Source organism: Trachypithecus francoisi, unplaced genomic scaffold, assembly GCF_009764315.1.
Source record: "Trachypithecus francoisi isolate TF-2019V2 unplaced genomic scaffold, Tfra_2.0 Lachesis_group13, whole genome shotgun sequence".
In the NCBI taxonomy this organism is placed as follows: Eukaryota; Metazoa; Chordata; class Mammalia; order Primates; family Cercopithecidae; genus Trachypithecus; species Trachypithecus francoisi.
In genome coordinates, this window is record NW_022681458.1 from 91,278,210 (window position 1) to 91,301,868 (window position 23,659).

A 23,659-nucleotide genomic window follows, 5' to 3' on the forward strand; every position below is an offset into this window, starting at 1 on the left:
CACTGCTTTTTAAAAAGCAATTTTGTCAGATTGCTTATGTTGAACTTACAGTCCACTTAAACTCCTGAATATTTTATATATGTAATAATGAAGCTGGGTATCATGTAAGGTATAAGATGTGTTCAGCACCTAACGTCAAGTAAATGCTGTTATTATACTCATTATTGTTATCACTGTTGTTACTGTCATCTAGTACTAATGTAATTTTTCTCAATTGAATCTAAATACCAAATTTTACTTTTACTGTCTTAAATTTATGTAATCATTTTGATCCATTTGGCAGTACGTGGAGCTCTTGTGGAATTTTCTTCCTAATCTAACATATTTAGTTATTTTTAGCCATCTGCACATGCAAGATATGGATCCCAAACAGGACAAGGACAAGGTTATATGACATAACCACATGGCAAGCCACAAAAAAATCCTGCTATTTAATAAATTAGTCTCCACTATTAGGTATATTTACTTAGTCATGTATCTTCCTGATTTTTCTGTCATTTAGCTCATAAGGATTATCATTTCCATAAGAATATCACAAGAACTGTATTAAATACAACCCCAAAGTCAGAATACACAACAGCTAGCACAACCAAACATGTATTTCTGCATCTAGTTAGAATTAATTTCTTATAACCTCTATTGATACTCAACTACATTAGATTTCTTCAGAAGCTTCCATGTAAACAAGGCTTAGTTTAAGTAAGTAAACATTCCATACTAAGTTAGCATAGACAGCCCTTCTCTCATTTCGGTTTTGGAAAACAAACATGAAAACAAGGCAAATTGAAGCTGAGTGAGGGGGCATGTGCCTGTAATCCCAGCTACTAGGGAGGCTGAAGCTAGAAGAGTAGGCCTGGGAGTTCAAGACCAGCCTGGGAAACGTAGTGAGATCCGTGTCTCAAAAAAGAAAAAAAAGCAAGTTGAGCTTAACTTGGCCTTTGTTTGTGTACTAAAAGAGCTGTGTTTTCTCTGATTTCAGTTTAAATACAAACAAGGCTACCGAAAGCAACTTGGCCACCATGTTGGATTCCGGAGTCTGCAAGATGACCCAAAACTTGTGTTGTCCATGAATGTAGCCAAAATGCAGAGTGAAAGAGAATATAAGAAGGATTTTGAGAAGTGGAAAACTAAGTTCTCCAGCCCAGTGGACATGTTGGGGGTGGTACTGGCCAAGAAGTGTCAGGAGTTGGTTAGTGACGTGGACTACAAGAACTACTTACATCAGTGGACATGTCTGCCTGATCAGAACGATGTTGTGCAAGCTAAGAAAGTTTATGAACTGCAAAGTGAGGTCAGTTTCTATTAAATGCAATAGTTTATATATTAATTCATATTTTATATGAGTAGCTATTTAGTCAAAGAGAAGCGAAACTAGGAATTGTTATTGAAAATCTAAAATGCATCTGTTTGTAATGCATAGAATCACTTGAATCAAGGATCCAGGTGAGAATGGGATTTTGATGGCTTGCTCTGTCTTTTCACAGAATCTATATAAATCTGACCTAGAGTGGCTGAGAGGCATAGGATGGAGTCCCTTGGGTTCTTTAGAGGCAGAAAAGAACAAGCGGGCTTCGGAAATCATCAGTGAGAAAAAATATCGTCAGCCTCCAGACAGAAACAAGTTCACCAGCATTCCTGATGCCATGGACATAGTTCTGGCAAAGACAAATGCCAAAAATAGGAGTGATGTGAGTAGCACTCTGGAAATAAAATAGATTATAGTGCCTGCTACCTAGTATTTGCTCAATAGTGCTTGCTTAATAAATGAGTAGAACCGCAAAGCATTGCCTCATACATCACCACATAATATTTTACATTGGATCACTTTATTTGAATTAGCAACTATCCCACACTGAATCGTGTAAAAATGGGTCAGTGTCAGTTTTTGTCACCCAAAGCTTATTTATTATTTAACCAAAATGTAATGAGAAAATGATTGCTTTTCTCAAACTTTTTTTCTTTGAAACTTGAGTGCATGAAGCACCCAGATGTTTTTTGTTGGGGTAGAGTGTATGAGGGGGAAGGATTCTGAGTACCTTACACGGGCACAATGGATGTGTTATAAAGAGTGTATTTCCTGACAAATGATTATAATGCTTTTAGTTTAGCTGAATCAAGATAAATGGATAATTCTGTCACTGTAAATAAGTATATATTCCCTCTTCAACTTATTTTCTTCACCAGCTCTGATACCAGTGTCTAGCACATAATAGGTACTCAATGAATATTCATTGAAAAAAATAAATAAAAGATAGCAGGGTGGAGTAATTATATGCAAAGAAGGGAAAGATTACTCAACACTGCTTAGCTGAAAGCCTAACCCTGAACATTACAGAGTATTGAAGTATGTGCCCTGAAATCTGTAATTGGTAAGAAGATTTAAATAGATATATAATAACCATCTGTTATTAGGAGGATCTAATATGTATATACTGTAGGTCTTAGGAGGATCTGAATATATATACTATATGTAATATGCTATACACTTGACATATATCATATATATCAGAAGTTTTATATAATATATAAGCCCATAATCAGCTTAGAATAAGCATTGATAAACTGTAGTTCCTCTTTTCCTAACTAACCCCTTACAGACTTTTTATAATGTTGATTTCCAGAATGTAGAGTAAATGTTGACCTGTCAGCTTCATTATGAATGTTTAAGCATTTACTTATTCTTTTGTTGTTTTATGATGACAGTCAGAATCCAACAAACTGAGAAAACAGCAAGTTTGTACAAAATATCTCCCCCTTCTTGGAATCCAAGTTTCTTTTCTCTCTGTGAAACGAGAGATCATGACGTTTATCAATATACATGTTCCAGGACAGGACTTCCCAGCAGTGTGCTCTAGTTTGGGGAATGTTGAAATATGGAGCTCTCAGGCCTCAGGGCCGCCACACAAAACCTGGGCCAGCTGGGGTCCTTCAGCCTGCTGTCTCCTTCTGAATAGACTGATGCGCATATCCTAGTGTAAATAATAACAGCATTTTCTCTGCATTCCATGGGGTGAAAGTGGTGCATGCCATTGAAGAAATAGTCTAACTTAGGGACTCTCAAGCAGAACCAATTTTGCCCCACAGGAACATTTAGCAACATCTAGAAATATTTTTGGTTTTAACAACTGGGGAGTGGCATGCTACTGGCATCTAGTGGGTAGAAGCCAGGGATGCTGCTAAGCACCCCACAATGCACAGGGCAGCCCCCACAACAAAGAATCATCCAGTACACAATATCAGTGGTTAGGAGGTAGAGAAACTCTGCTGTTTGCTTGGTGGGTACAATGTGTGTTGCTCCAGTGATGGATGCACTGAAGGTCCTGACTTTACCACAATACAGTTGCACTTTTGCCCCCACAAATATATGGAAATAAAAAAAATTTTTTAAGAGAAACTCTGGTGTTACTAAATCCATAAGGGTAGTGCAGAACCGGGATACACGTACGTGGAAATTAACAAGCCTTGCCTTTGTTTTGGTGCTGAGGGTCTTAATTGACTTCTCTGGGTTATATGCACCATGCAAACATGTGCAGGAAAAAGAAAAGTGCCATACACACACATCTCATGCTGCACACCTCAAAGGGAAATGGACAAGTTTAAGGAATCAATCAGACCAAAAATATTTTATATTGAAATAATTTCAGGCACTCAGAAAAGTTGAAAAAATAGTACATGTAATTCACATATGTGTGTGTGTGTGTGCATACACCCAGATTCCCCAAATGTTAACATCTAACCACATTCACTTTCTCTTTTTGTCTTTTTCTCCCTTTCTTTCTCTCAGATCTAGATCTATATCTATATATTTCTATGAGAAATTAAATTGTTTCATGATGCCTATTCTGCCTGTATTTCCCAAAAATAAGAACATTCTCAGTAATCACATTGTGATGATTAAAATCACAAAATTAATTTTCACTAGTCTGCTAGTCTACAGAATTTAATTCAATTTTATCACTAATATCCTTTATAAGAAAAGAAAATATTTTCTCTGGCTCAGGATTTAATCCAAGACCACAGGTTGCATTACTTGCTATGTCTTTAGTCTCCTTTACTCTGGACTAGTTCCTCACTGTTTCTTTGCCTTCCAAGTTTTTGACATTCATAAAGAACATAGGTCAGTTATTTTGTAGAATCTCTTTCCATTTGGGTTTTCTGGTGGGTCCTTGTGATAGACTCAGATTGTCTTTTCAGCAGGAGATCACACATTGTGTCCTCCTCAGTACCTCATATCAGGAGGCACAGGATATCAATTTGTTCTATTACTAATAACTTAAACACTTGGTTAAAGTGATATTGCCAGGTTGCTATACTGTTAAGTAACCATTTTATCCTTTGTAATTGATAAGTAATCTGGCAGGGAGATTTTCTGACCCTGTGTAAATATTCTGTTTTTCATCAAATTTTCCTAGTTTTAGCCAGGCACGATGGCTCACACCTGTAATCACAGCACTTTGGGAGGCCAAGGCAGGTGGATCACCTGAGATCAGGAGTTCAAGACCAGCCTGGCCAACATGGTGAAACCCCATCTCTACTAAAAATACAAAAATTAGCTGGGCATGGTGGTGGGTGCCTGCAATCCCAGCTACTTGGGAAGCTGAGGCAGGAGAATTGCTTGAACCTGGGAGGTGGAGGTTGCAGTGAGCCGAGACTGCGCCATTGCACTCCAGCCTGGGCAACAAGAGTGAAACTCCGTCTCAAAAAAAAAAAAAAAAATCCTAGTTTTAGTAAGTCAATGAAACTTTTGTTTGGATCCCCTTGTCTTCTGTTGAAGAGACATAAGGATGGCTCTGGGACATCCAAGAGATTTTGATAAATTCCCCCCCAAAAAATCATTTTGGGAATCCTAATCTTTCACAATGATTGGGAGGTGTAACTATAAATAATAAGTCACATGGAAGATGGACACAGTGGCTCACACCTGTAATCCCAGCACTTTGGGAGGCTGAGGCGGGCAGATCACCTAAGATGGGGAGTTCAAGGCCATCCTGGCCAACATGGCGAAACCCTGTCTCTGCTAAAAATACAAAAATCAGCCTGCTATGCTGGTGCTTGCCTGTAATCCCAGCTACGCAGGTGGCTGAGGCACCAGAATCACTTGAACTCAGGAGGCAGAGGTTGCAGTGAGCTGTGATTGTGCCATTGCACTCCAGCCTGGGCAACAGAGTAAGACTCTGTGTCAAAATAATAATAACAACAGCCACAGAGGAAATAAAACTCCCTGATTTCTAGGCACACTTTGAATAAGACAGCTTTTGAAAAGGCAAGGGCTGCCTCTCAATTAAACACTGAGAGACACAACCTGAAAGATGGAGAAGCCTGTTTCATTTGATAATATTGGCAAAGCATGTGATTACCTAGATTGATTTCTTGTAGGCAGGATTTTCTGTAACTTTGAAAATGTGACCCATAATCTCCGTTTTGAAAGGCAGTTATGTTCCAGATAAATCAAGAAATAATGCATCTATTTTCTGCTTATGTTGTCTGCTTATGATATCAATTCTGTATAATGTTTAATTCAGATAAAATCAGCAATTCTGTTTGAAGCCAACTGTGTCATTCACTAATCCAACAACACCACTGAAAAATTCTTATTTCTTATTTTAGAGACTTTATAGAGAAGCTTGGGACAAAGACAAGACTCAGATCCACATCATGCCTGATACGCCTGACATTGTTCTGGCTAAAGCAAATTTAATCAACACAAGTGATGTAAGTTTTCAAATTCAGCGTGTGTTTTCAGAAAGCTCATTTTAATTGTTTCTAAGTCAGTCAAGTTGTCTGGAAGTTCTTTGAATCACTGAATTATTGTAATTAATGAACTATATATGACTTAGACTCTTTATTTAGTGGCTTTTAGATTGAACATCGAAATGTTAGTACTCACTGTGTCAGGCAGAATGGGGAGTCTGTATTCTCTGTTCCTTGCAGTCCATTGTTATACATATCATCACAAGGTAATGGCTTGTATTGCTTTTCCCAGTGTGGAGAGGCACTCTTTGCAGGCAGAGACAATTCTTATTGAATCTACAGTGCTTATCTAGAATCGTGCCTGACACATAGTAGATGCTCAATGAAATTTTGAATCAGTGAGCATACAAAAGCCATGCAGGAGAATTTCATTTTTATTGTCATTGTCATTGCAGCATAATCTCCTGAAATTTATACATCTGAAAATTCAATATTTTAAAAACAAATTCTAAATTGTAATAGAATGACTTTAACATTAAAGAATGTATCAAAGTAATGCTACGAAGGACTAACAGATAAACACAAGTCCAAGATCAACAGGCACTTTAAATAATCTGGTTTCTGGATAAAAGTACATTTAAATTATATTCTCAATTTTTAAGTTATGTCACAGATCTGAAAAAAACATTCTTTCGCTTAAGCTTTTAAAATTTATTATTTAAACTTTCTTCAAAACATCTTAAGTTTTTAGAAATTATGGTGGACTCAGTATCTTACCTATAGATGTGGGTCCTATTTTGGATGGTCCCATATTGGGAGACAGACTATTTCACAATGCATCAGCTACATGGAAGAGATAACCCCTTAGGCATGATTTTTCCTCATTAGAAGAATTAGATGAAAAGCCGTAGCTCTTTTCTAACAAAAACTTCTAATGAAAGAGTCAATGTGAATTGAAAAACAGCACCTAAATAATAATCCATTTCATTTCTCTATTGTTTTACTTCTGCCTGATTCTTGCAAGTGTAGACAGGCACTGTATAACAACAGTTTGGCCAACAAAGGCACACATACAGGATGGTGGTCCCATAACATAGTACCATAATCATACTGTATTTTTGCTGTATCTTTTCCATGTTTAGCCATATTTAGATACACAAATATTAATACTTCCCATTGTGTTACAGTTGCCTATACTAGCATGCTCTACAGGTTTGTAGCCTAGGAGGAATAGGCTATACCATATAGCCTAGGTGTGTAGTAGACTGTACCATCTAGGATTGCATAAGTACACTCTGTGATGTTCCCACAAGGACAAAATCACGTAACAATACATTTCTCAGGATGTATCTTTGTCATTAACCAATGCATGACTGTATTTGGGAAGAGCTGACAATTTTGCTGATTTAGGTAATTGAAGAGCTTTAAAGTTTAAAACAGGATCATTAGCAATCAATGGGCATAATTTCTACATTTGAGTATTCTAGGGCACAGATGCTACTCTCATGAACTCAAAATATTTAGCAGATTTGATCATTATGCTATATTTGTCTATGGGAAACACAGTGATCTTCATTTCTTAACAGAAACTCTACCGAATGGGTTATGAGGAGCTGAAGAGAAAAGGTTACGATCTTCCTGTTGATGCCATACCAATCAAAGCAGCAAAAGCCTCCCGGGAAATTGCCAGTGAAGTAAGATTTTATCCTTTGTTGATAATGATATGATTGCAAGTTATCACTTCAAAGCAGTCTCAATTTAATTTTAAATTGAACAAAATCTAAGGGGGCAACAAATTACAATGGAATAAAATGATCCCATGCAGTGTGGGATGAGGATAAGATCAAGGATGCATTTATTATGTACGGAATTTCATAGCTGAATTTAGCCTTTAATCTTTCTTATCAAAAGACTGAAGTCTTTGGCTCGCTAGGCTTAGTAAAATATTTAGAGTTAATGCGCTTTGTAATTTGCCACAAAGATGGCAACAGAAGTTAATTTTGAAAGGAATAAGACACATTTTTTTTTCTTTAGTACAAGTACAAGGAAGGCTTTCGCAAGCAGCTTGGCCACCACATTGGAGCCCGGAACATTGAAGATGACCCCAAGATGATGTGGTCCATGCATGTGGCCAAGATCCAGAGTGACAGGGAGTACAAGAAGGACTTTGAGAAGTGGAAGACCAAGTTCAGCAGCCCAGTGGACATGCTGGGGGTGGTGCTGGCCAAGAAGTGCCAGACCTTAGTCAGCGACGTGGACTACAAGAACTACCTGCACCAGTGGACATGCCTGCCAGACCAGAGCGACGTCATCCACGCTCGGCAGGCCTATGACCTCCAGAGTGACGTGAGTCTAAGATTTTCCTTTGCCCAACAAAACATGATGTCTGCTTTTTAAAAAAAAAAAAAAAGCATCATACTTTAGTATCAGAGTCCTGTCGTGAGGGGAGTTGAGTTTATACAATTACCCTGGACTAATGCCCAAGCCCCATCTAGTCACCCAAACATCTGGAGGCAACATCAATCCACAAAGAGCCAGCAAAGACCCATTGCTTTGGTGGAAGCCTCTAGATTGTTGAGCTAGACAATCAAAGGATTGAGTCATTTTCTATGTGCTTCTGTTTAAAATGTTTTTCAAAATACGCTTTTAATCTGAACATTTTGTTGATTTATAATTCATACCAAAAATTCAGAATTTTCTAATAATTCAAGTATTAAAAATATATAATATAATATGAACTTTATTTGGGGCAAATGATTTAATTATGACAAATTATGATAGATGATTTAATTATGATAAATTTGTCACTTGCACTTTCAGAATTTGTACAAGTCAGACCTTCAGTGGCTAAAAGGCATTGGCTGGATGCCTAGTGGTTCTCTCGAGGATGAGAAAAACAAACGAGCCACCCAGATTTTGAGTGACCACGTTTACCGTCAGCACCCAGATAAATTTAAGTTTTCCAGCCTTATGGATTCCATACCAATGGTTTTGGCAAAAAACAATGCTATTACCATGAATCATGTAAGTCTTGTCTTTGTTTGAGGAGGTTATTAATTTTTTTGTTTATGGAAACACTGAAATCTGTTTCTATAAAAGAAAACTTATTTTCGATTCCTTTGCTTGGTACTAACGTGGTTTTAAAGTATTGTGCTTCTTATTGACACAAGACATCTAAACCTGAAAATGTCACAAATACCAATTCACTGAGCTGAATTTCTTGATTCTCATTAAAAATCAGACTGTCTGCATGTGTCTATTTATTACTGGCCTGTACCAGTCATGTCTCTCTGTTTCTCTTAGCGCCTCTATACAGAAGCTTGGGATAAGGATAAAACCACTGTTCACATTATGCCAGACACCCCTGAAGTTTTATTAGCAAAACAAAACAAAGTAAATTACAGTGAGGTAAGCAATATATTCATAGTGCATGATACATTTTCCTTACAATGCACTTTATAAATCTAACTTATTATTAATGTCTGTTTTAGAAACTATATAAGCTTGGCCTAGAAGAAGCCAAGAGGAAAGGTTATGATATGCGGGTAGATGCCATTCCTATCAAGGCAGCCAAGGCCTCCAGAGACATTGCAAGTGAAGTAAGTATACTTGGAAAGTTCTTTGCCTTAGCTGTGGCTCAAAGGTTTATTTCTCTCTCCTGGATTTAGAGTGGCACAAGTAAGCCATGAGGTTAAAGCTGTTGCTAACAGTTTATTGTTTCAATGAATGGTTTAAAATAATGGTAATAGAGTTATCAACACAAAGGCCAAATTCTAGTTATGGTTGAGTCCATAGCAACATACATTTCAGAACATGTCCATTTCTTGCTGAACAAAAGTATTAGATACCTGACTATAGTTCATATAATTTTTTTTGGCTTTTCCAATGATGTATTTCTCATATACAATTGAACTTATTGTACGGTTCCTTCAAAACCCAACCTATGCTGTATGAACCAATGACTCTGCAAGGGCTGAATTATAGGGCACATTATTCAAAGTTCAACGATTCATATGGAGCATATGCTTGTTTCCATATTTAGTCGTGGGTTACAAATATTTGCTTTCTTTAAAAGATGGATTTGCTCACTATTGCAATGACAGAAAACCAAACACCGCATGTTCTCACTCATAGGTGGGAACTGAACAATGAGAACACTTGGACACAGGGTGGGGAACATCACACACTGGGGCCTGTTGTGGGGTGGGGGGAGGGAGGAGGGATAGCATTAGGAGATATACCTAATGTAAATGACGAGTTAATGGGTGCAGCACACCAACATGGCACATGTATACATATGTAACAAACCTGCACGTTGTGCACACGTACCCTAGAACTTAAAGTATAATAAAAAAGGATTTGCTCACATTTCTAAAAATTTTTATCTTTTTTTTTTTTTTTCTTTTTTTCTTTTTGAGACGGAGTCTCGCTATGTCGCCCAGGCTGGAGTGCAGTGGCCGGATCTCAGCTCACTGCAAGCCCTGCCTCCCGGGTTCACATCATTCTCCTGCCTCAGCTTCCCGAGTAGCTGGGACTACAGGTGCCCGCCACCTCGCATAGCTAGTTTTTTGTATTTTTTTAGTAGAGACGAGGTTTCACCAAGTTAGCCAGGATGGTCTCCATCTCCTGACCTCGTGATCCACCCATCTCGGCCTCCCAGAGTGCTGGGATTACAGGCTTGAGCCACCGCGCCCAGCCAAAATTTTTATCTTTCCATTTCTTTTGTCTATGAAGTAAAAAAAAAAAAAAAAAAAAAAAAAAAAAAAAAAAAAACCTCTAGATTTTTTTCTTTATTTCCAAAATCTGGAAAGTAATCATAATTTAAGAATAAATGACAATCACAGAAGGGTTAAATACCATATAATAAAATACCTGCTGTCATTAAAAATCATGCGTATAGGTCAGGCACCATGGCTCACACCTATAATCTCAGTGCTTTGGGAGATCAAGGCGGGAGGATCACTTGAGGTCAGGAGTTCGAGACCAGCCTGGTTAGCATAACAAGACACTATCTCTACAAAAAACTTAAAAATTAGCCAGGTGTGGTGGTGCATACCTGTAGTGCTAGCTACTCAGAAGCTGAGGCAGGAGGATCACTTCAGCCCAAGAGTTGGTGGTTGCAGTGAGACACGATTGTACCACTGCACTCCAGCCTGGGCAACAGAGAGAGATGCTTTCTAAAAAAAAAAAAAAAAGTCATGTGTGCAAAGACTATTTAATGACACATAGAAATGCTTATATAATAACTGAAAAGAGCAGGCACAAACCCATATACAGTATGACTTCTATTCTAATTATATTTTCACACACGAATCATAAAGAATTATTTTAGTGGCAGAATGACATCTTAATTTTTTTTTTTCTGTGTATAAATATACACTCTTTGCAGGCAGAGACAATTCTTTTTTTTTTTTTTTTTTGAGGCGGAGTCTCGCTCTGTCGCCGGGACTGGAGTGCAGTGGCCGGATCTCAGCTCACTGCAAGCTCCGCCTCCCGGGTTCACACCATTCTCCTGCCTCAGCCTCCCGAGTAGCTGGGACTACAGGCGCCTGCCACCTCGCCCGGCTAGATTTTGTATTTTTTTTTTTTTAGTAGAGACGGGGTTTCACCGTGTTAGCCAGGATGGTCTCGATCTCCTGACCTCGTGATCCGCCCGTCTCGGCCTCCCAAAGTGCTGGGATTACAGGCTTGAGCCACCGCGCCCGGCCGACAATTCTTATTGAATCTGCATTGCTTATCTAGAATCATGCTTGACACATAGTAGATAATGAAATTTTGGATCAGTGAGCATACAAAAGCCATGCAGGAGAATTTCATTTTTATTGTCATTGTCATTGCAGCATAATCTCCTGAAACTTATATATCTGAAAATTAAATATTTTAAAAACAAATTCTAAATTCTAATAGAATGACTTTAACATTAAAGAATGTACTAAAGTAATGCCTATCTATATGATATATATTTTATAGAAGAGATATATTTCATATGTGATGATATATGACATATATTTCATTTATTTTCTAAATGGTTTCTACGTCTATCATATAATTTATATATTCAGGGAAAATTTTTTTTAAATAGAGAAAGTTAGGCTTAGTGATTGATTTTTACTAAAAGTTAAAGCAGATAATTATCTTTTTCTTCTTTTAGTTCAAATACAAAGAAGGCTATCGTAAGCAGCTCGGCCACCACATTGGTGCCCGAGCTATACACGATGACCCCAAGATGATGTGGTCCATGCATGTGGCCAAGATCCAGAGTGACAGGGAGTATAAGAAGGACTTTGAGAAGTGGAAGACCAAGTTCAGCAGCCCAGTGGACATGCTGGGGGTGGTGCTGGCCAAGAAGTGCCAGACCTTAGTCAGTGATGTGGACTACAAGAACTACCTGCACCAGTGGACGTGCCTGCCTGACCAGAGTGATGTCATCCACGCTCGGCAGGCCTATGACCTCCAGAGCGATGTGAGTACTGAGAGTCATAATAACGTGCAGAGGTGGGAAATTATTTAACACCCCTTGGAGAAAATGGCAATATATGGCACAAGCTCACCAGCCCCTGCAGGAGGCAAATAGCATGCCTTTATCCATAGGTATTTTAATCCTTTAACCCTTCAGACCAAAATGGAATATTGTGTGATACCTGGCCCATCCACCAAACTAAATTTTGAGAATACTTTTACTTGATCTCTTATCCTTCACATGAAAATGCATTGCTAACACAGAGATAAATATTTATTGACTATTTGTGTCAACAGAATATGTACAAGTCTGATCTCCAGTGGATGAGAGGCATCGGCTGGGTGCCCATTGGCTCTTTGGATGTGGAAAAATGCAAAAGGGCAACTGAAATTTTGAGTGATAAAATCTATCGCCAGCCTCCAGACACATTCAAATTTACCAGTGTGACTGACTCTCTGGAACAAGTGTTGGCCAAAAATAATGCCATCACTATGAACAAGGTGAGACTTCAAAATTGAGAATCAAAGTGGGGCCCCTAAAGCTGAATCAACACAAAAGAAACATTAATGAGGAAAGAAAGAGCATTGAGCAATAAAAGGCATCTATCTATCTGTCTGTCTGTCTATCTATTGGCTTGTCATCTATTAATAACTGATATATATCATGTATATTTTGATATTTACTTCAGTTATTGTTTCCTGGTTTTGATAAAGTGGCATATTTTATGAAAAAATAATCTGCATAAAATATGCTTATTCTCATTTTCCTTTTAATTGTTAACATATATTTCAGATTTATAAGACATTTATAAGTACATGTTCCACTATGATCTTATTACTTGAAGATGTGCATAAAACACATAATGTGTATAAGATCCATAACCTCTTCTTTTTTTGTTTTTAAAGTTTTTGTGGCCCTAAAATTCCTATACACAGAACTTTTTTCCTGATGAATTTGTGTATTTTCTTTGATAGCGTTTATACACAGAAGCCTGGGACAAAGACAAGACGCAGATACACATAATGCCTGATACACCAGAAATTACGTTGGCAAGAACGAACAAAATCAACTACAGTGAGGTGAGAGCAGATTCTTTGACATTTGCACGCTGCTGCTTATTTCAGTTGATCTACTGTGTGGTGATGTGATACCAAATGACAGCTTTAGAAAGAATCTTTTTCATGCTTCATGTGAATAACAACTCTTGCATTTCTCAATCACCATCATAAATGTCAAACTTTACGCAATATGAATTATCATTTAGGAAATACAAATGACAAGAACTAATTATTTAAGCTGTAACCATGAGATTATGTAGACCATTTTCTTTTATCATTTTTTGAAATTAGGAAATTAGCAATTGACCTATACATGTATCTCCCCTTTATGCTGAAGCGTAACTAGTAAACATATTTTCTATATATTGTTCCTAAGTGTGGTTTAGGATCGAAATTTCAGATTTTTAGTGTATAAGATTAAAGGCAAGAACTAAAATCCACAGTACCACCAGGTAACACACATACACACACACACACACACACACACACACACACACACACACACACAGAGAGAGAGAAATACCTGTCAGTGTATATATTAGCAAGCCCATTTCCTTTCACTTTCAGTGTGCACAGGGCCACATGCCATCATTCCAGAATCACAGACGCTTAGGCAGAGAGTCAAGCCTCCACCCTAGTGCAAAGGTCCCCCTCCCCACAAATAGGTTTTTGACCTGCCTTTGCTTAAGGATTCCCAATGACAAGGAGCTGATCTCATAAATCAGTCCATTTGTTCTGGAAAATTTATGAGAAACCTTCTGATGTATTGAATCACAACATTTCTCTCTGCAAACTCACGTAGTCCTCTGAAGCTGCACAGAACAAATCTGTGCCAACCCCTAGAGATGGAGGGCAGCACCAGGGTGCCTCCCCTGCCACCTTCACCCCAGGTTCACCTTCAATATCCCAAGCTCCTGGGCATTCCTCACATGACATCACTACTAAAATGTGACTCTCAGAACTGAGCAAAATACTATGAGTGGGGAATGACTGGCATAGAATACACTTAACTATCGTATTTCCTCTTCTGGACATTTGACCTCTATTCTGCAACCTGTGCTCCCAGGGTACATTGGCAGCTGTCACTGCTGGTGCACACAGAACTTGAGACCAGCTTAAACTCTAAGATCTCTTATGTGGGCTAAAGCTAGGTATCTTCCATCCTGCATTTATGCATTTGGTAATTTATCTCTGTTCAAAGATTGGCATTTATCTCTGTAATTTCTTCTTCTTAGACTGAGCCTGTGGGTATAAGCCTGTGGAGATTTTTGTGAATCTAAGATTCTGTCACCTGATGTGTTAGTTATTTCGCCTGGCTTTGTGCCACCAGCAAGGAAAATATTGTTTCTTTGGCAGCATAAATCAACAACATACAGAGCATAATTGAGAGAATTTAGGTGGAATTGCCACCATCTTAAGTAATTTTATTTTGGAAATGAGACTATAATTTTAGTGCTTATATAGCTAGCTCTTAATTGTCACCAAAAACTAAAAACATCAAGTCTTACTCCCTAGTCAGAAAGGATTGAATTATTAGCCAAACCTATAATATAGGTCCTGTTCCAGGAAACAATGCATTATATGTGCAGGAATTTCAGGAAACAAAGGGCCCCCCTTCCCCACCATGTCTAGCCAGTCAGCATTTCTGGAATTCTCAACTCTGTCTTTGCTGAAAAAGCTCAGAGATGTGTTAGTGCAGCTACTTGGCTGCCAGTTCCAGGAGGCCCAGGTGCCCTTCCCCCTTTCATCTGCAACCCCCTGTTGCACCCACCCAGACTGGGACACTGCCATGGGTGCTTCCCTCTGGTGTTAAAGAAAAAAAAAGAGCTTTTTGGCTGCTTTCCTATTTTCTGTAGAATTAGACACCAACTTCTTAGAATCAGGCATTCACAGTCCGACTCCGCACTATTCTGAGCCCTCTCCAGCGACTCCTCCCTGGGGCTTCATCCACTTCCTTCAACACCCCTCTGCTTCTCCACAGTGGTGCCTGATTCACATGATTTCCTCTGCCCTTGAAGCCACCTTAGGCTACTGAAACTCTGCTCAAAGTCTGACTCAATGGTCACCCCATCTGCAAGAACTTCCCTGATTTTCAATGCAGAATAAATGACTCCTTCCTGGAGCTCTTCATTATTAATGTGGTTTGACTTTTCAGCAGTTGCTTCCATAGGTTATGAGTCTCTCCATCAGTTCTCCCAGGAACCTTTAGGCTGAGAGGGGTCTCAGCCTCATCTTTGATTCCCAAGTACCCCACACAGTCAGAGACACAGTGTCAGGGCAGAATAAATGTGAATTGAATTGATTGCCATGATCAACAGTTAAGCCTTTCCCTCCCACCCACATTTTACCACACTAGACCTATGAGTTTCAGCTTATGTTTTCCTATGATTTTTAAACCAGATTTATTCTTTTAACTAAACATTTTTAAAACAACCTATAATATGTATATATACTTAATTCAACATAATTTTTAAAGTAAAAAATAAAGGTGCATTGGTTTTCATGGGTATCTTTTTTTGGTTTTGTTTTGTTTTGTTTCTTTCTTTTTTTTTTTTTTTGAGACGGAGTCTCGCTCTGTCGCCCAGGCTGGAGTGCAGTGGCTGGATCTCAGCTCACTGCAAGCTCCGCCTCCCGGGTTTACGCCATTCTCCTGCCTCAGCCTCCCGAGTAGCTGGGACTACAGGCACCCGCCACCTCGCCTGGCTAGTTTTTTGTATTTTTTAGTAGAGACGGGGTTTCACCGTGTTAGCCAGGATGGTCTCGATCTCCTGACCTCGTGATCCGCCTGTCTCGGCCTCCCAAAGTGCTGGGATTATAGGCTTGAGCCACCGTGCCTGGCCTGTTTTGTTTTTTGAGATGGAGTTTCACTCTTGTTGCCCAGGCTGGAGTGCAATGGCACAATCTCAGCTCACTGCAACCTCCGCCTCCCAGGTTCAAGCAATTCTCCTGCCTCAGTCTCCCAGGTAACTGGGATTGCAGGCATGCACCACCACACTGAGCTAATTTTTTTTATATTTAGTAGAGATGGGGTTTCACCATGTTGGTCAGGCTGGTCTCGAACTCCTGACCTCAGGTGATCCACCTGCCTCTGCCTCCCAAAGTGCTGGGATTACAGGTGTGAGCCACCGCACCTGGCCTCATTTTTGAGTCTTCACTTCAGCAAGCATGTAGAAGGCTTAGAACTCTCAAAAGTAAGATTATTATAGGCATTGTCTGTGGAGAACTTAGTGAATTGTCTTAATCCTCTGTCAGTTTTTATATGTAAATGTCAGCATCTGATTCCCCCCCCCAAATTTAGACTCTGTACAAACTTGCTCATGAAGAAGCAAAGAAGAAAGGCTATGACTTGCGAAGTGACGCCATCCCCATCGTGGCGGCCAAGGCCTCCAGGGACATCATCAGTGACGTGAGTTGTCAATGCCGTTCTGAGTATGTGATCAATCTAATGTGGCATTTTCACTGAACTAAATCTTAGAAAAGAACTTTTCCTGGATCTTTGAAAACATATCCTGATATATTTGTGTGGGATATTTCAAAACCTCAGTTCTAAGGGAAATGAAAATCTTGATGTTTATAAGAGGGGTCTGTAACCTGTAGGACACAGCATCTTCTGTGAAAACTGGTCAACCAAGAATAGAGAAAGATTCATTCATGTGGACACTGTTAGAGTGAAGCTGCAGGCTTGGAGATGCTTAGGTAAGAATTATCACCAGGCTTATAGAAAAACTCATAACCTTAGGTTCTGCCAGTGAGATTCAGGGCCTGGCTTTATGTAACATTTGAATACATAGTATTTGAAAACACACGTGGCGCTTGCTATTGAAATTCGCCCTTATGAAAAGAAGGCAGTTGACCAGTACCAGAGGTGGCTACTGACCTAAGGTCACACTCTTTTTTTTTTTTTTTTTTGAGACAGAGTTTTACTCTTGTTGCCCAGGCTGGAGTGCAATGGCATGATCTCAGCTCACTGCAACCTCCGCACCCGGGGTTCAAGCGATTCTCCTGCTTCAGCCTCCCGAGTAGCTGGGATTACAAGCCCTCACCACCATGCCCAGCTAATTTTTTGTATTTTTAGTAAAGATGGGGTTTCACCATATTGGCCAGGCTGGTCTCAAATTCCTGACCTCAGGTGATCCACCTGCCTCAGCCTCCCAAAGTGCTGGTTTTACAAGCGTGAGCCACCACACCCAGCCAAGGTCACACTCTTAACAATAGCTCCTAGCCACTGTCATCCTTTTCTGGTGCCTCAGGGATTCTTGAGGAACAAATGACTGCTCTAAAAATCAAGGCCCACTTGCTGTCCTTTATATTGGAATCTTATGTTAGTGACTCAACTTTATGTATGTTGGACCCTCCCAGCAAATGGACTTATGCTAACAATAATAAATATTAAGATAATAATAACCAAGAAGTATTGAGAATTCTTTGCTAAGAGCTTTACATGCATTGTCTCACTTACTCTTCATAATTGCCCTAGGATGTAGATATCATCATTATCCCCATTTTGTGGATTGTTTAAGCAACTTGCCTAAAATCAAACTCCTAGTGAGTGGGGGAGTTGAGACTCTGAACAATCTCATTCCTTTCCACTGTACCATATTGCCTTTTGCTGACTCACCTACACTTTCTCAGTCAGCTGTCTTTGAGACTAGAAGCATGTATGTTGGATAACTGGCTTAGATTCCAGAATGAAGTCACTGGACATGTATAATAAAAACATTGTTGGCACATGTGAGGCTAGAACCCATGACCTTATTAAGAGCATGATCTAACCAGTTGGGTTGCTGTGTCAGCTTTACAAGTACAATCAGTTTTCAAATGATGCCAAAAGCTTGCCATTGCCATTGAATGCATGAATCCAGTAAAAAAATAATAATAATAAAACATTCTCCTCTGTTGCTACTACAGGTAGTCCTTGCAGGAATCAGTCCCTCATTTTACTGTTTATTAAAGACACTATTCCACCAAGTGCACCCTCTTCCTGACATGCTGTTAGTGCATAGAATCCAATTCTACAGGTTCCCTGCTTCAAATCTTCTCTCCCTGACTTCCACAGGTGACCTTTTCCCCACATATTCACTTCCTGTTTTCAGAGGTATCCCTTCGTACAAGGCTGTAGGTGACTACTTGGGGTATACACTACAATTACGTGAATTCCATCTATTTTTCTACCTCCATAAAGGCTTCCAGAATGAAGGCCAGGATACTGGCTTGAGTTAGTGCTTATTAACGAAACTCAGTTGAACTATGATGTAAGCAAGTTGATTTTGCATAAACTTGTAGCCTCTAAAGGGTTACCAAAAAAACCTGATTTGTGCATTTTCATTTTAGTACAAATATAAAGATGGTTACCGGAAGCAACTTGGCCACCACATTGGAGCCCGGAACATTGAAGATGACCCCAAGATGATGTGGTCCATGCATGTGGCCAAGATCCAGAGTGACAGGGAATATAAAAAGGACTTTGAGAAGTGGAAGACGAAGTTCAGCAGCCCAGTGGACATGCTGGGGGTGGTGTTGGCCAAGAAGTGCCAGACCTTAGTCAGCGACGTGGACTACAAGAACTACCTGCACCAGTGGACGTGCCTGCCTGACCAGAGCGATGTCATCCATGCTCGGCAGGCCTATGACCTCCAGAGTGACGTGAGTACAGCATCTATAAATGGAGCTATGCATAGAAATAATTTAAACTATGTGAAAATTATCCTTTATGTATAATCCATTGACTTACTCAAGTTAAGATTGATTGGTCCATGAATAAGATTTAAATCAGAATGCAATTTTATTGCTTTAATATGAATACATTAATAGAGTTCATCAGAAAGTAAAATTTACAAAGTAGACTTGGTCTTATAAAAACAAAATGGGAATTAAGTAACATTAGAATTCAGGGTCCACTAGAGGGAGACATTTTATTCTTTTAAGGAAGGAAGAAACATTTTTACTTTAAAAAGAAATTACGGCCGGGCACGGTGGCTCAAGCCTGTAATCCCAGAACTTTGAGAGGCCGAGATGGGCGGATCACGAGGTCAGGAGATCGAGACCATCCTGGCTAACACGGTGAAACCCCGTCTCTACTAAAAAAATACAAAAAATTAGCCGAACGAGGTGGCAGGCGCCTGTGGTCCCAGCTACTCGGGAGGCTGAGGCAGGAGAAAGGCATGAACCCGGGAGGCGGAGGTTGCAGTGAGCTGAGATCCGGCCACTGCACTCCAGCCTGGGCAACAGAGCAAGACTCCATCTCAAAAAAAAAAAAAAAAAAAAAAAAAGAAATTACTGTGAAATTTGTTTTTGGCTTCTTTGCAAAACAAAGAATTATTGAATTCTAATGCCTACTGCAATACTAAATATTATGCTTATGAAATAAAAGAAGTCTCTGTGTCTGTACACTACTGGACTGTTTCACAGACACTTCCTCTTAGCCTGGCTCTCTATAGAGGAGCCACGTGGTAATGACAGAACCTACTACCTATTGGAAGCAGATGCACTGTCTCAAATCTGGATATGAGAGGCACATTTCCTGCACTATGTATTTTATAAACTTTGAAGGAATTGAAGCACTAGCAAGTTTTGGAGACTAAAACTAATTCGTAATAATTATACATTAATTGGTTGTTCCTAAAAACTTACAGCCTACCTGAGAAAACTCCCACGTCTGTTCTGTAGCTTTTGACATACAGAACTCTGTGTTTTGCAATTCTTTCCAAAAAGAAACGCTTTGCCTGCACAGAAAAGATAGTTTAAAAGGGTTGATGTCACCCATACAACGACAACATTGACAGATTGCTTACCATCTGTCTATTTGTTGGGCACTTTCTCTGGATTGCCTTCCTCACCCTGTGATATGACCTTCATAATGTGGGAAGTATTTGCAAGTTAAAAAGCACTCCAGAGGTATAAACTGTTATTGTTTTCATTTTTTTTTTTTTTTTCTTTTTTTGAGACAGAGTCTCCCTCTGTCGCCCAGGCTGGAATGCAGTGGCGCGATCTCGGATAATTGCAACCTCTGCCTCCTGGGTTTAAGTGATTCTCATACTTCAGCCTCCCTGTAGCTGGAATTACAGGCTGCGCTGCCATGCCCCACTAATTTTTTGTATTTTTAGTGGAGATGGGGTTTCGCCATGTTGGCCATGCTGGTCTCAAACTCCTGACCTCAGGTGATCCACCCTGCTCAGCATTCCAGAGTGCTGGAATTACAGGCGTGGGCCACCACGCCCATCCTGTTTTCATTCTTGCTATTGTTATTTGTGGGGCAATAACTAGTCAGCACAGGCCAATTCTAATAGTTTTTTTGTCTAGACTACAAAATACGGGTTTTTTATTTTCTACTTAGTTGCTGTGACAGGTGAAATCTTTCTAATGAGCCAAGCAAAGATCCAATACTATGATTGTGAAGTAGTTGTGAATACTTAATAGATACACAAAAATCTTTAGCAAAAAAAGTTTTAAAATGAAGTGAGAAAAATATGGCAATATGATTTTATATAGGTGTCTGTGCTTCCATCCTGAGGACTTGGTGAGGAAGAGACTGGGGCCCTGCACAATGAAATTGTTCATTTAATAAATAAGCAATTAAATTTTATTGCCCTGAATCTTGGACAGAGTTACAGCTGTTGAAGATCTCAGGGCTTCAGGGGTTCTACATCACTATTATATTTTAACTGTGTTTTTAAAGGCATTACAGATATTTTGAAATATATGGAAGAATACATTGAAGGGAATAAGAATCCAACACAATCCAACCACTAGAAAAACCTACTCTTATTCATGTAATTTATCTACCCACATTGTTTTATGTGCTACTTTAAAATTTCATATTGTTTTAATGACATTTCTACATGTCATCAATATTCTTAAACAGTGAAGGTTTTAATGGCTTCAGAGTGTTCCATTTGCCTAGGCCTAAAATCAATTCACTAAGGGCCTGTTGTGGGGCATGTGTGTGGTTTCTGTCACTCCGGGTTGGTATTCTTCCCTGCATAGGGATATTATAATTATGATAATGTTCACTGAACCAACTGACAGAAGATATTACTTGGGATCACTCCTCTCCTAATAAGCTGAAATATTTGATAACTTTTTATTAAATATATTTATATAAATTAAATATATTTATTAAACATATAAATTAAACATATTTATTAAATATATAAATTAAACATATTTATTAAATATATAAATTAAACATTTATTAAATATATAAATTAAATATATTTATTAAATATATTTATATAAAATAGGAGAGATTTCTGGATCATTTTTGAACATAATTCCTTAGTTTGCCTTATACAATGAGCTTGGTTTCGATGAATAGAAAACAGAATTGTGCTTTATTACTGATTTTATTTGCATATTTACCCTAAATATTGTAGTCTTGATGAAGAGTTTTTGCCTTTTTTCTTCTTCTCAGAATATTTACAAGTCAGATCTCCAGTGGCTGAGAGGCATTGGCTGGGTCCCCATTGGGTCTGTGGATGTGGTCAAGTGCAAGAGAGCTGCCGAAATACTGAGCGATAACATCTACCGCCAGCCTCCGGACAAGCTGAAATTTACCAGTGTGACTGATTCTCTGGAGCAGGTGCTGGCCAAGAACAACGCCCTCAACATGAACAAGGTGAGCCCCGGTTGCCTCAAGCTTCCCCAAGATGCCAGAAGATGTCATTATATTTTAATGACTAATGGAGCCAAAATTATCTATGAAGGCGTGGGGTCGCATTTACCTTCTAAATTACATGCTTGAAATCCTCTAAATAATTTTGATTATTCCCAGTTTCAATCTTGATAACTAGTAATAAAACTCACACTTCCAGTAGAATACTTCATATTCAAGTCTGGCTTATTTTTCCTAATTAGGTCAGTAATAATAGTTTTAAATGAACTTTTTGTCATTTCTATTTCAAATGATTTTTAATCAACATCTTATCTTCTTTGATAGCGTTTATACACAGAGGCCTGGGACAAAGACAAGACGCAGATCCACATAATGCCTGACACACCAGAGATTATGTTGGCAAGGCAGAACAAAATCAACTACAGTGAGGTAGGGGCCAGAATCTGTGGTGCTATATTGGGGTGGGGTTGTCTGTATTTAGTTTTGTGGAGATTCTTGAGCCTCAGCTGTCATGGTGCATGTGGCTCTTTGATTTCACACTCTGCCCATCCAATCTTTCATCTCTGTGTTAAATATTACATTTGATGGGATTCCACTGGCAAACTGAAGTCATATTGTCTTTTCTGTTCATGGCGATTTCCAAAGTGAGTCAGTGGGACTGAGTAGTATTTTAGACATTTCAGAGGATTGTCAGATAAAATACTGGCCCATTATGTCTGCCAAAATATGCATGCCCACTAATTCCATCCCTACCAATTAGATATATCAGTAAATCACTGCGCCTCTCCAGGGCAGAGAGAGTAAAGGGACAGAAAAGGCCGCAGTTTTAATAACTGAGCTTTGTCTATAGAAAGAAAACCTTAGGCATGAGGAAGAAGTGTTCTCCATTAACAACATTGATTACTGACTTTTTTAAAAGTAAAATGCAATTTTATAGACACATGGTTTACTAATATGATACAACCAAAATTTAGAAAGTTGTGATTATAGTTGTTAACTAGTTTATTATATTCTAATTTTTCTTATTTGTCTTTGAAACATTATAAAATATTACATGATTGTTATACAAATTGTAGGTAATAAAAATGAATACAAATATATTTACATACATATAAATAGATATTAAACATTGTTCTGCCATTTTTTTCACTTAGTGGTATGTATGGATTGCTGCTTTGCTCATCAATCTGTATTATTAGACTGTATTAATCTATGCTGACGTGTATAGCATGTTGATCTATGTATAGCATATTAATCTATAATGATATATAATAGGTTAATATAGCAATATGTACTAATGTTCATTGATATACCCCATTTATTTTAATGCTATATAGTATTTTTGGTAGAGTATAATTTGTTTGCTTTCCACTGTTGCCAGAAACTTGAATTGTCTCCAGTTCCTATCCTTTTTTAAATTTTAGGATACAACTCACTTAATAATCTCTGAATTGTTGATGTCAAACCTTTTGCTTTAACTCTGGCTTTCTTTGTGTAGACTCTATACAAACTTGCCAATGAAGAAGCAAAAAAGAAAGGCTGCGACTTACGAAGTGATGCCATCCCCATTGTGGCTGCCAAGGCCTCCAGGGACATTATCAGTGATGTGAGTAGCAACACCCTGGATATTTACATGGATGCATTAAGTGGGGAGGCAGGATTATTACTATTATAGCATTTGGCAGCCAGGTTAAGTACATTTATTGGCTTATTTTTCTAAATCAAATAAATGTTTTTCATTTGAAAAAACTCATATTTTAAGCTTCGGAAGACTTCAGTATCTATGTCCCAGGTAGGAAGGGGTAACCTAAACCAATATACTTCAATCCAGTATAAAAT

At 38.7% G+C, this 23,659-nt stretch overlaps 1 protein-coding gene across 35 annotated transcripts in view; it reads left to right on the plus strand.

Annotated features, from left to right (window-relative positions):
* Positions 1 to 23,659, plus strand: part of NEB (nebulin) — a 232,207-nt gene that overhangs the window by 84,744 nt on the left and 123,804 nt on the right. For 33 of the 35 annotated variants that reach the window (XM_033231530.1, XM_033231492.1, XM_033231495.1 and 30 more), the window contains 16 exons: positions 980 to 1,291; positions 1,485 to 1,688; positions 5,608 to 5,712; positions 7,278 to 7,385; positions 7,726 to 8,037; positions 8,512 to 8,715; positions 8,995 to 9,099; positions 9,183 to 9,290; positions 11,843 to 12,154; positions 12,448 to 12,651; positions 13,126 to 13,230; positions 16,508 to 16,615; positions 18,541 to 18,852; positions 21,620 to 21,823; positions 22,145 to 22,249; positions 23,319 to 23,426. In XM_033231530.1, coding sequence (XP_033087421.1) covers positions 980 to 1,291; positions 1,485 to 1,688; positions 5,608 to 5,712; positions 7,278 to 7,385; positions 7,726 to 8,037; positions 8,512 to 8,715; positions 8,995 to 9,099; positions 9,183 to 9,290; positions 11,843 to 12,154; positions 12,448 to 12,651; positions 13,126 to 13,230; positions 16,508 to 16,615; positions 18,541 to 18,852; positions 21,620 to 21,823; positions 22,145 to 22,249; positions 23,319 to 23,426 — 2,916 coding nt within the window. The remainder of the gene's footprint in view (positions 1 to 979; positions 1,292 to 1,484; positions 1,689 to 5,607; positions 5,713 to 7,277; positions 7,386 to 7,725; positions 8,038 to 8,511; positions 8,716 to 8,994; positions 9,100 to 9,182; positions 9,291 to 11,842; positions 12,155 to 12,447; positions 12,652 to 13,125; positions 13,231 to 16,507; positions 16,616 to 18,540; positions 18,853 to 21,619; positions 21,824 to 22,144; positions 22,250 to 23,318; positions 23,427 to 23,659) is intronic. The other 2 variants (XM_033231518.1, XM_033231529.1) reach the window with 2 other exon arrangements.